The sequence below is a fragment of the Cherax quadricarinatus genome, chromosome 60, assembly GCF_038502225.1.
Source record: "Cherax quadricarinatus isolate ZL_2023a chromosome 60, ASM3850222v1, whole genome shotgun sequence".
In the NCBI taxonomy this organism is placed as follows: domain Eukaryota; kingdom Metazoa; phylum Arthropoda; class Malacostraca; order Decapoda; family Parastacidae; genus Cherax; species Cherax quadricarinatus.
This window is the reverse complement of record NC_091351.1, coordinates 10,917,874-10,930,534: the sequence shown is the minus strand read 5'-3', so window position 1 is coordinate 10,930,534 and position 12,661 is coordinate 10,917,874. Positions and strand designations below refer to the sequence as shown.

Below are 12,661 nucleotides of genomic sequence, written 5' to 3'. Positions count from 1 at the left end.
TGAGTAAGCTTAGCATGTATGGGAGTTTTATCCCAAAATATTTTTGCAGATAATAATGGTTTGTTCATACTTTATGGGTTTGTAGTCTATTTAAAACCAGAAAGATTTTAGCAAGTTTTTCTTTCATTTTATTTTACTTGTATGTACTTTGCCCTTAATGCAAATGTTTACATGTTAGTCTCCAGGTTATGATAGTTAGCAATAAGTAATTGGAGTAGTGACTGTTTCAAGATAGTTGGCAATAAGTAATAATGTAGTGAATATTAAGATTGAGACAGTAACTGGGGTAAGTTCAACAGATGAATAAAGTTTTAGTATTTATGGTGTTCTTAATATCATTAGTACAAAACGACAGATAATTCTTGGCTGAATGGGTTGATTAGTTGCTGTAACATTACTTTGGTCTTAAGAAATAGCATGCTACTGACCCACAACAGATTTATTAATAGTTTCTTTGAAAATTAGAGCATATAAATTCAGAATGACAGTTTAACAATATTTACAAGGCTCATTCAGAATTTTATTGTTTTTCCGTGTTGTTACTATAGTGTTTGTTATTATTTATGAATACTCTTTTATTTTTTAAATATCCCCTAATTCATTAGTTTCCCCAATAAGGCATGACCCAAAGGAGAAAACATTGGTTGTTACTTATTATCTTTCTAAAACTGCAAACAATATAATTTTATATTTTTGTAAGTACTGTATATGGTAAAAGATTTACAAATTTGCACTTAAAATACCCTAATTTTCTAGAAGCCAGTATTTTAAAAGATTGCCCTCTGGTATGAATTTTTGAGAAATTGACAACTAAATTGGCATACACACAGGCCTCACTTTACAGTGCTTGTCTAATAGGGACATTTCAAATTATACTCAAAATTTCTTTTATATGGCTCCTAATTCACTGTTACAGCATCTGTGTGCTACTGTTTGTTTACATCCTTCATGGGTCCACACTCTCAATTATGTCTGGAAACTTCCAAAGTTTCAAGGTTTTTAAAAGTTTTGTATTTTATATACAGCCTCTCCTCACTTAGCGATGTATTCTTTTACCAACCACTCGGACTTACGACCAGCTCTCCAACCAGCATGCAAGCCTAAATAATGTATATTAGAGCTTATTATTCTGTTCATTACAGTATACATTACACTACTGTATAAACATTTAAAAATATACCAGAAATGTTATAAATGGTGCAAAGATGACATTAAAGATGGTTGACGCAAATCTACTACCAGTGTAATATGCTCCTCGCTTAATGCCCAGTTCACTTTCCAACCTACTCATAGGAATGGAACCCTGTCAAGTAAGAAGAGGCTGTATACTTTTTATGTTAAAATGACATCTAAGGGTAGTTATAAGAGGAATCATAAGGCTCTTACTCTAAATGTAAAGTTAGAAATGATTAAACTCCGTAAACAAGGTATGTCTGTGGCAGAGATACTACCCAGATACTACTGATACTTTTTCTTGTGTATACCTGTACCTAAATAAGCTTGCACACTGTGCTGGCATGCAGGTACATTAAAGTCACTATTTGAAGATAAGAACATGAGAAAGGAGGAACACTGCAGCAGGCCTGTTGGCCTATACTAGGCAAGTCCTTTACAATTCATCCCACTAACAAAACATTTGCCCAACCCAATGCTACCCATATTGAGCATATTAACAATAATAATAATAATAATAATTAATAATTAACAATAACAATAACCCCTTCTCCTGTATAAATTACTGAATTTAAAAAAAACTTTAGTTTTTCTTTTTGGGCCAGTCTGTCTCGGTGGGATACGGCCGGTTTGTTGAAATAATAATAATAATAATAATTGGTGGGGTGCTTTAAATGTCATAAATCACTTTATTATAGATATTTTCATTATATCCATCTATGACTTTTATTTTATTTTTTCAAAATTACATATAAACACGCTACATGTCATATAATCATGATACAGACAACCATACTAAAACAAATTAACATCATTGTGAGGTGTGGTAGCTAAGCAGGCATAAATGAGTGTATGACAATTACTATAACATGTTTCCTCTAGTACAACAGAGAAACTGTGTATAGTATTACTGGCAGGTAACTGTAGAAAAGCATTCATTTTATATGCTTTCACTCGTAGCATCGTTTTGCATTCTACTGCACCTACACGAAGACAACTTTTACACAATGTAAGGTAGTTTGTATTTTGGGGTAAGATGCTTCAAAAATGTATGCACAATGAGAGATGAACTCGTATCAGTGGCAGGTGCATAGGTATGAAATACATGTAGATCTGATCACGACCCAGAACCCTGACACAAGATGCACATTCATGGAGCATCCTCCCAATGGTGATTTGAAAGTGAAACTGGGTGTATTGCCATGAGTGCTCTGCATCTGGAAACTTTTGAAAGTTTCAAGTGTTTTAAAGTTTTTGTCATAAGGCTCTTGCTTTAACCCTTGGACTGTTTCAGCCGTATATATATACGTCTTAAGAGCCAATGTTTTCGATGTATTAATATGCCAAAATTCTAGTGGCTTCAAATCAAGCAGGAGAAAGCTGGTAGGTCCACATGTGAGAGAATGGGTCTGTGTGGTCAGTGTGTGCATTATAAAAAAAAAATCCTGCAGCACACAGTGTATAATGAGAAAAAATAAACTGACCATGTTTTTGGATTAAAACACTGACTGAGGTGTATTTTTGTATACATAGTATTTATGGTTGCATTCTCATTTTTTTTTAGTCTCATTTGATAGAATAGAAGACATATTACAGAAATAGATGATTTTGATTTGTTTCACGATGAAAAGGATCTTGAAATCGAGCTCAAAGTAGCGGAAATGTTCGATTTTTGCCTAATGTTCTTTCACAAGTGCGCTGATATTTTTGTACCATTTTTACAATAATGGAGTAGTCTGCATAATAGTAAATATTTTTTGTGAGAATAAAAATTCAAAATGGAGATGTGACTAATAAACAGAGAAAATGTTATTTTAGTGCCAGGAATGTCTGTCTTGTTTATTCTGGACCCTATTTTGAAATTGTTTTTTTTTGTGTGTGAAATTAGCCAAATTGCCAATTTCTGACCACACTATTGGGTAGTTGAAATTGGTAAATGGGAGGTTTCTTGTACTCAGTCGATAGAACAAATGGAGTTCTAAAAAAGAAATAGCTACGAGTTTGGTTGACTGGAACAGTGGTATTGGCTGCAAATAGGGGTCAAAATGGCCGAAATTGCTTGTGTATATATCGCTGAGATCACTACCTTTTGCAAGAGTGCAGTTCCGTAAGTTTTTCATGAAATTTCATACTTTTGGCGTTACCACCAGGAAAAGATTTTGTCTTCTCATAAAAAATATTTTTTTTTTTTTTTTTTTTTTTTTTTTTTTTTTTTTTTTTTTTTTTTTTTTTTTTTTTTTAATAAATAATAATTTGTGACACAGACACATTTCAGGATTTGGGATTGCGACAGTCAAAGGGTTAAATGAGCTCTAAGGAGAAAATGTTGCAGGAAATTATAAGTGCTACACTAGTGAATGCTAAAGTTATATTGCTGACATGAAAAAACTTGCTGGTATAGATTAAAGATCAACCCAGTCAAAAAGTGCCTTTAAACCGAGCCATTATCTAGTCCAGTGCCTTAGGAATTAATTCTACGAAGGCTGAGAGAGGCGAGGAAGCTTCTGAAGATAAATTTGAAGCTAGCAGAGGCTGGTTTCATCTCATCCTGAATTCCTACAATAAATAATACTCTTCTCTCGCTCTACGTTAAGCTCAAAAAATATTTTAAGGTAAATAATGAGTGTACTGTGTATGCATTTTACTTTGTTTTCAGACCTAGTTCTGTTGCTTGCTTAACATATGATAGTGTAAACATGTTCTCGGGCAATTATATGCACTTAAGTCAAAAATAAAAAAAAAATTTATGGCAATTTTTGCTTAATGACTGTAGCCTAGAACCTAAGTTACCGTATAAGCAGGTCCCTAATTTATACTTATGGATAGCACACTTGTGCAACTCCAAATAAAATTGAGTTTTATTTGCATTAATTCTCTATACATAGACAAATTAGTCACTGGTAGGTCAGAAAATGTGGGGTCTGGCACATAAAGGGATAGAGGCATCTTAGGACATCACCTGCGTAAAATTAAAAAATGTACGGAAACTTAAGACTCGTCTTGTAGAATAGGTACAGTACTTTCAACATACAGTGGAAGGCTGTTCGAGTACCGAATGAATTTTCCTAACCAGTTTTCTTTTTTGTTGGCTGTTACCACTAATATTCTTAGGCCCCATGGTGACTTATTTATACAAATAATATAAAAAAAAAAAAAAAAATGCCAAAAAAAAAAAAAAATGAAATAGTTTACAGCAAAGTTCTGGCAGGTCATAATTGGCCAAGTGCTTAGCAAATGGTCAACTACTGAGTGGTGTTTTTTTTTTCTTTTCTTTTATATTTATATACAGTGGAACCTCTACTTGCGAGCGTGTCCACGTGCGAGTTTTTCCAAATACGAGCAGTCGATGGGTCGATTTTTTTGCTTCCATACGCGAGCAAAATTTCCACAAGCGAGCAGACCTCAAGGCAGGTTCCTTGACACTGGTGAGGGGCTCTTGCTCTTGATCTTGGGAATTGTATCTCATTTGTTTATCAGACTATCTTATTGAAACTTGAGCAATGTATGATGGAAAGATGCTTCTTAATGTACACCAAAAATGAAAGAAATCTAAGCATAAATAATGGAGCTCACTTCTCAGCAATTAGCCACCCCTTTGCAGTAATTTCGAATGGTTTTTATGGTTGTATTCTCGTTTTTTTGGTCTCATTTGATAGAAAGGAAGATATATTACAGAAATAGATTTTTTTTTTTTTTATCTCACTGGCCGATTCCCACCAAGGCAGGGTGGCCCAAAAAAGAAAAACTTTCACCATCATTCACTCCATCACTGTCTTGCCAGAAGGGTGCTTTACACTACAGTTTTTAAACTGCAACATTAACATATGATATGATTTTATTTGCTTTCACGATGAAAAGTACCTTGAAATAGAGCTCAACCTAGGAGAAATGGTCCATTGCTTGGCTGTTTCAGAGTAAACAAATGACATCACTGTCCATTCCAACATGCAGTTGTGAATGGGTTGACATTATTTATTCAATTGCAGTAAGGACTAACAGTAAATCTTATATTTTTTGTGTGAATAAAAATTACAAATTATTTATATAATAATAATATGTATATGTATAATAATAATACGTATAATAATAATATAATATACAATAATAATAATATGTATAATAATAATACATATATAATAATAATGTACTACATATAATAATTATAATAAACGGCTTCAAAAGGTCACTAGATGGCAGTGTTTACCACAACAAAGAGGGAGCAGTTGTGGCTGCCTTCACCTGTTACATAATGACACATTTTATTCATTCTAGAGTATATATCATGTTTCTATGTTATTTATATTGTTTGTTATGTCATATTAGATGAACTGTGATATATAAATAAGCCATATTGATGATGATAGTGAAATTATTCATGAAGTATTTTGCTCGGTCTCCAGACAAACTCTCGTCCACCGCCGACACCGCCCATACCACTACATGAATGAGATATTTTACTAATTTTAATGTATATATCAGGTTTCTATGTTATTTATATTGTTTATTATGTCATATTAGATGAAGTGAGATAGATAAATAAGCCAGAGAGTTGATATTAGTGAAATTATTGAAGTATATGCTGTATATGCGGGCCCTGCATATACAGCAGGCTAGATTCCGGGCTATTTATGTGAAGTGGAAATCGCTGTAAAGTAAATCATAGGCTTTTTTCAAAAGCTTGGTAACATATTTACACTATCATATATTAAGTGAGCTAGACCTAAAAAATACATAGCACACACTTTATTTAACCCTTTGACTGTTACAACCCCAAATCCTGAAGTGTCTTCTAGTGTTGCAAAATATTTGAAAAAAAAAAAAAAAATTTTCTTGTGAAACGATAGAGAATCTTTTCCCGATGATAATGACACCAAAAGTACGAAATTTGATGGAAAACTTATGGAATTACGCTCTCACGAAGTTAGCATCCTTCAAGACATACACACATTGGAGATTTCGCCCACTCTCAGCCCTATTTTTGGCCAATTCCACTGTTCCAGTCCACCAAACTCATAGCTATTTCTTTAGAACTCCATTTGTTCTATCAACTGAATACAAGAAACCACCCATTTACGGATTTCAACTACCGAATAAAGTGGTCAGAAATTGGCAATTTGTTCAATTTCATGCAAATTAAAAATGTCAGTTTCAAAATAGGGTCCAGAATGAACAATGCATACATTCCTGGCATTAAAATAACATTCTCTGTTCATCAGTCACGTCTCCAGGCCCGTTATAATACTCTTGCTTTCTATTTTGAATTTTTATTTATTCAAAAAATAGTAGATTAACTGTTATGCCAACTACTGCAATATTGTAATATTGCATAAATAACATGAACCCATTCGTGACTGTGTATTAGAATGGCTAGTTGAACATCGGCAAAAATTAAACATTTCTGACACTTTGAGCTCCATATCAAGATCCTTCTCATAGTAAAAACCAATCAAAATCACTTGTATTTCTATAATATGTTTTCCATTCTATCAAATGAGACCAAGAATACAACCATAATTACAAAAATACACCTCAAAGTCGACGTTTTAATCCAAAAACATGGTCGGAGTTTTTTTTTTTTCTCTTGCACTGCTTGCTGCAGGATTTTTTTTGTACTGCACACACTGACCACACAGACCCATTCTCTCACTTGGGCCTACCAGCTTTCTCCTGCTTGATTTTAAGCTGCTAGAATTTTTGAGTATATATACATCAAACACACTGGCTTTTAAGACGTATATGTACGTCCAAAACAGTCAAAGGGTTAAAATATCTTTAGCTTGTAGTGAGTGGTGACTATATTTATTGTAGGAAATCTGAATAAATGTAGAATGGGTATAATTGAAAACTTCTGCATTTTTGAAATGCTGTAAAGTGGGATCCTCCTGTATTTCCACTGTTAATCTAGAGGTACTGAACTAAAGTCTCTGCAAAGTAGTAGTTTAATTCTAATTTATATGCTTTATAAAAAATTATGTGGCACTATTTATTACAGATGCAGGACAAGACCAAACCACCTGTGCCACCTCGAGGGAGTACAGGCAGCAACCGCTCTTCACGCTCTTCGTTAGATGAAGGACCTATCTATCAAAATCGTATCTCCGTTGTTCCATCTTATGGTTAGTACTGCACTAAAAACCCTTGGTAGCTAAAGTATGAATTTGGTGGTGATGCACTTTTCAAGCTTTATATATATGTATATATATAAAAAAAAATATTATGGATCAAACCTGATATCCTACTCCCATTCCCAGGTAATATATAACCCCTGCAGGTTTAGCACTTCTTTTTATTTGTGCATACTGACTTTAGATCTGCTTAATTATTTTATAACAGAGGTAACACCATCAGAAAATACCTACCAGAATTACCCATCAGACAGACCAAATGGTCATCGACGTGAGTCGTCAGAAAATATGAATGGAGATGGTAAGCTCAGTTGCAGTCTATATATTTTTTGTTAGCTATCTTGCTTTATTGATCATTGAATTAACTGCATCCAGTGGCACTTTATTCATATAGCATAGACAATATGTAAAAGTTCTGTGCATTCCTGAAAAAATAGTACGTAGTTTTAATTATTTTTTAGTTAGCAAGTTTTAAAGAAAATAAATTACATGTGTTAGAGAAAATATACAATTGAGGGACTACTTAAGGCAGACTTTCATTACAAGTTACTAAGCTTATCTGGCATTTTTATAATACAGTATATGGTGATATAAGAAAAACTTCAAATATATTAACCCTTTGACTGTTTCAGCCGTATATACAGTGGACCCCCGGTATTCGATATTAATCCGTTCCTGAGAGCTCATCGAATACCGATAATATCGAAAATCGAATCAATTTTCCTCATAAGGAATAATGGAAATAAAATTAATCCATGCAAGACACCCAAAAGTACAAAAAAAAAATTTTACTACATGAAATATTAAGTTTAATGCAAAAGAATAATTACAATAACAATAAAATAATTGACACTTACCTTTAATGAAGATCTGGTGATGATTGATGGGATGGGAGGAGGGGAGAGGTGTTAGTGTTTAGAAGGGGAATCCCCTTCCATTAGGACTTGAGGTAGCAAGTCCTTTTCCGGAGTTACTTCCCTTCTTTTAATGCCACTAGGACCAGCTTCAGAGTCACTGGATTTCTGTCGCACAACATATCTGTCCATAGTGGCCTGTACCTCCCGTTCCTTTATGACATTCCTAAAGTGTTTCACAACTTTGTTAGTGTAATAGTCACCAGCATGGCTTGCAATAGCTGTGTTAGGGTGATTGTCATCAAAAAAGGTTTGCACTTTAAGCCACATTGCACACATTTCCTTAATCTTAGAAGTAGGCAACTTCTTCAATTTCTCTATCCCCTCCTCCGAAGCAGTTTCCTCAAGTGTGGCCTCTTGTTTTTGAAGATGATCTGTCGGCTCATCAGTGGTTAGTTCTTCACTGTCCTCCTCCACCAACTCTTCCACATCCTCCCCACTAACCTCCAACCCCAAGGACTTCCCCAATGCCACAATGGATTCCTCAACTGGCATAGGATTCTCAGGGTTAGCCTCCTCAACTGGCATAGGATTCTCAGGGTTAGCCTCAAATCCTTCAAAATCCCTCTTGTCTACACATTCTGGCCACAGTTTTTTTCCAAGCAGAGTTCAAGGTCCTCTTAGTCACTCCCTCCCAAGCCGTACCTATAAGGTTTATACAATTGAGGATATTAAAGTGATCCTTCCAAAACTCTTTTAGAGTCAGTCGAGTTTCTGTGGTCACTATAAAGCACTTTTGAAACATAGCTTTTGTGTACAGTTTCTTGAAGTTGGAAATGACCTGCTGGTCCATGGGCTGCAGGAGAGGAGTGGTATTGGGAGGCAAAACTTTACCTTAATGAAGCTCATGTCCCCAGAAAGTCGCTCTGCCAAGTCTGTAGGATGACCAGGGGCATGGTCTAATACCAGGAGGCACTTAAGGTCTAATTTCTTTTCAGTTAGGTAATTTTTCACAGTGGGGGCAAATGCTTGGTGTAACCAGTCATAGAAAAAGTCCCTAGTGACCCATGCCTTACTGTTTGCCCTCCACAGCACACACAAATTAGCCTTGAGGACATTGTTTTTCCTGAACACACTGGGAGTTTGAGTGATACACCAATAAAGGCTTCACTTTGCAATCACCACTAGCATTGGCACACATGAGAAGAGCAAGCCTGTCTTTCATAGGCTTATGTCCTGGGAGTGCCTTTTCCTCCTGAGTAATGTAGGTCCTGCTTGGCATTTTCTTCCAAAACAGGCCTGTTTTGTCGCAATTAAACACTTGTTCAGGTTTCAGTCCTTCACTGTCTATGTAATCCTTGAATTCCTTCACATATTTTTCAGCTGCTTTTTGGTCCGAACTGGCAGCCTCACACTATGTATGCCACCACGATTCTTAAATCTTTCAAACCAACCTTTGCTGGCCTTAAATTCACTCACATCACCATTAGTTGCAGGCAACTTCTTTACCAAATCGTCATGCAACTGCCTAGCCTTTTCACAAATGATTGCTTGAGAGATGCTATCTCCTGCTATCTGTTTTTCATTTATCCACACCAATAACAATCTCTCAGCATTTTCTAACACTTGCGGTCGCTGTTTCGTAAACACAGTTGCACCTTTTGCAAGAACAGCTTCCTTGATTGCCGTTTTCCTGGTCACTATAGTAGAGATGGTTGATTGGGGTTTATTATACAACCTAACCAGCTCCGACACACGCACTCCACTTTCATACTTTGCAATTATCTCTTTCTTCATTTCATAAGTCATTAGTGACTTTTTTCTCAAAGGGTTGGCACTAGAAGCTTTCTTGGGGTCCATGGTGACTTGTTTTGCAGAAACGAGCACCAAACACAGCGATAATATGGATAATACGGAATGTACCGAATGTATCCTTAGATGCGCGCACACTGGCTGGCTTGTAAACACTGGCACACACGGGGCAGTTCAGGCCACACATGGACACGTCTCGTATGAATCGTATTGAATACCGGGTTTTCAATCGAATACAGAGGAAAATTTTTTGCAATATAATGCATCGAATACCGCATTTATCAAATACCGATGCCATCGAATACCGGGGGTCCACTGTATACGTCTTACGAGCCAGTGTTTTGGACGTGCAGTGGACTCGTTTTTCGTAATTAATCCATTCCAGAAAGTGTGACTGTTTCCGAAATTGATGACTTTCAAAACCATTTTCCCCATAAGAAATAATGTAAATACAGTGAAACATATAAGTGAACAGTATTTAGATAAGGCTAAAGAGGTCTTTGTGGCATTTATGGATTTGGAAAAGGCATATGACAGGGTGGATAGGGGGGCAATGTGGCAGATGTTGCAGGTGTATGGTGTAGGAGGTAGGTTACTGAAAGCAGTGAAGAGTTTTTACGAGGATAGTGAGGCTCAAGTTAGAGTATGTAGGAAAGAGGGAAATTATTTCCCAGTAAAAGTAGGCCTTAGACAAGGATGTGTGATGTCACCGTGGTTGTTTAATATATTTATAGATGGGGTTGTAAGAGAAGTAAATGCGAGGGTCTTGGCAAGAGGCGTGGAGTTAAAAGATAAAGAATCACACAAAGTGGGAGTTGTCAGTTGCTCTTTGCTGATGACACTGCTCTTGGGAGATTCTGAAGAGAAGTTGCAGAGATTGGTGGATGAATTTGGTAGGGTGTGCAAAAGAAGAAAATTAAAAGTGAATACAGGAAAGAGTAAGGTTATGAGGATAAAAAGATTAGGTGATGAAAGATTGGATATCAGATTGGAGGGAGAGAGTATGGAGCAGGTGAATGTATTCAGATATTTGGGAGTGGACATGTCAGCGGTTGGGTCTATGAAAGATGAGGCGAATCATAGAATTGATGAGGGGAAAATGGTGAGTGGTGCACTTAGGAGTCTGTGGAGACAAAGAACTTTGTCCTTGGAGGCAAAGAGGGGAATGTATGAGAGTATAGTTTTACCAACGTTCTTATGAGGGTGTGAAGCATGGGTGATGAATGTTGCAGCGAGGAGAAGGCTGGAGGCAGTGGAGATGTCATGTCTGAGGGCAATGTGTGGTGTGAATATAATGCAGAGAATTCGTAGTTTGGAAGTTAGGAGGAGGTGCGGGATTACCAAAACTGTTGTCCAGAGGGCTGAGGAAGGGTTGTTGAGGTGGTTCGGACATGTAGAGAGAATGGAGCGAAACAGAGTGACTTCAAGAGTGTATCAGTCTGTAGTGGAAGGAAGGCGGGGTAGGGGTCGGCCTAGGAAAGGTTGGAGGGAGGGGGTAATGGAGGTTTTGTGTGCGAGGGGCTTGGATTTCCAGCAGGCATGCGTGAGCGTGTTTGATAGGAGTGAATGGAGACAAATGGTTTTTAATACTTGACGTGCTATTGGAGTGTGAGCAAAGTAACATTTATGAAGGGGTTCAGGGAAACCGGCAGGCCGGACTTGAGTCCTGGAGATGGGAAGTACAGTGCCTGCACTCTGAAGGAGGGGTGTTAATGTTGCAGTTTAAAAACTGTAGTGTAAAGCACCCTTCTGGCAAGACATTGATGGAGTGAATGATGGTGAAAGTTTTTCTTTTTCGGGCCACCCTGCCTTGGTGGGAATCGGCCAGTGTGATAATAAAAAAATATAACAATTAATCCGTTCCAGACACCCAGAAGTATTGAAACAAAAATTTTTTTTACATGAAATATAGATGTAGTACATACACAATACAATGGGACATGATGAATGAAACACTAACAGCATAACCCTTACCTTTATTGGTGATACTTCTTAGTGTATGGAAGACCGGAGGAATGGAGAGATTGGATTATTTACTGTTTAGAAGGGGAATCCCCTTCCATCAAGACCTCAGGTACCAAGTCCTTTTCTGGGGTTACTTCTCTTCTCTGTTTCTTAATGCCACTAGGACCAGCTTGAGAGTCACTGGAGCTCTGTCTCACAAAAAAAAAGTGTCCAGAGAGCTCTGTTTCTGGCATCTCTTTAAAACTTCCCTAAAGTGGGCCAAGACTTTGTCACTGTAGAAGTTGCTGACATGGGTTGCTACAGCCTTGTCAGGGTGATGTTGCTCTATAAATCTTTCCATCCTCCTCCACATTTCAAAAATCTCTTTAATTTCTGAAGAAGGCAACTTCTTCCATTTTTCTTCCTCTAAAGCAATATTCTGAGCTGCGGTCTGTTGCTGTTCCAGCTGAAGCTCCTGCAGCTCGTCATTGGTTAGCTCTTCGTTGTGGTCCTCCACCAACTCTTCCACATCCTCCAAACTCGCATCCAACCCCATGGAACTCCCCAATGCTACAATAGATTCCACAACTGCCATAGGCTCGTCAGGGTCAGCCCCAAATCCTTCAAAATCCCTCTTGTGGACACAATCTGGCCACAATTTTCTCAAAGCAGAGTTCAAAGTCCTGGTAGTCACTCCCTCCCAAACCTTACCTATAAGGCTTATGCAATGGAGGATACTGAAGTGTTCTTTCC

The 12,661-nt window shown here is 37.0% G+C and overlaps 1 protein-coding gene across 13 annotated transcripts in view; it reads left to right on the top strand.

Annotated features, from left to right (window-relative positions):
- Positions 1-12,661, top strand: part of kst (spectrin beta chain, non-erythrocytic 5 kst) — a 436,819-nt gene that overhangs the window by 403,997 nt on the left and 20,161 nt on the right. For 12 of the 13 annotated variants that reach the window (XR_011393672.1, XM_070097938.1, XM_070097941.1 and 9 more), the window contains 2 exons: positions 7,166-7,289; positions 7,507-7,599. Coding sequence is in view for 12 of the 13 variants with exons in the window: in XM_070097938.1 (XP_069954039.1) it covers positions 7,166-7,289; positions 7,507-7,599 (217 nt within the window). In the remaining variant the exon portion in view is untranslated. The remainder of the gene's footprint in view (positions 1-7,165; positions 7,290-7,506; positions 7,600-12,661) is intronic. The other variant, XM_070097944.1, reaches the window with a different exon arrangement.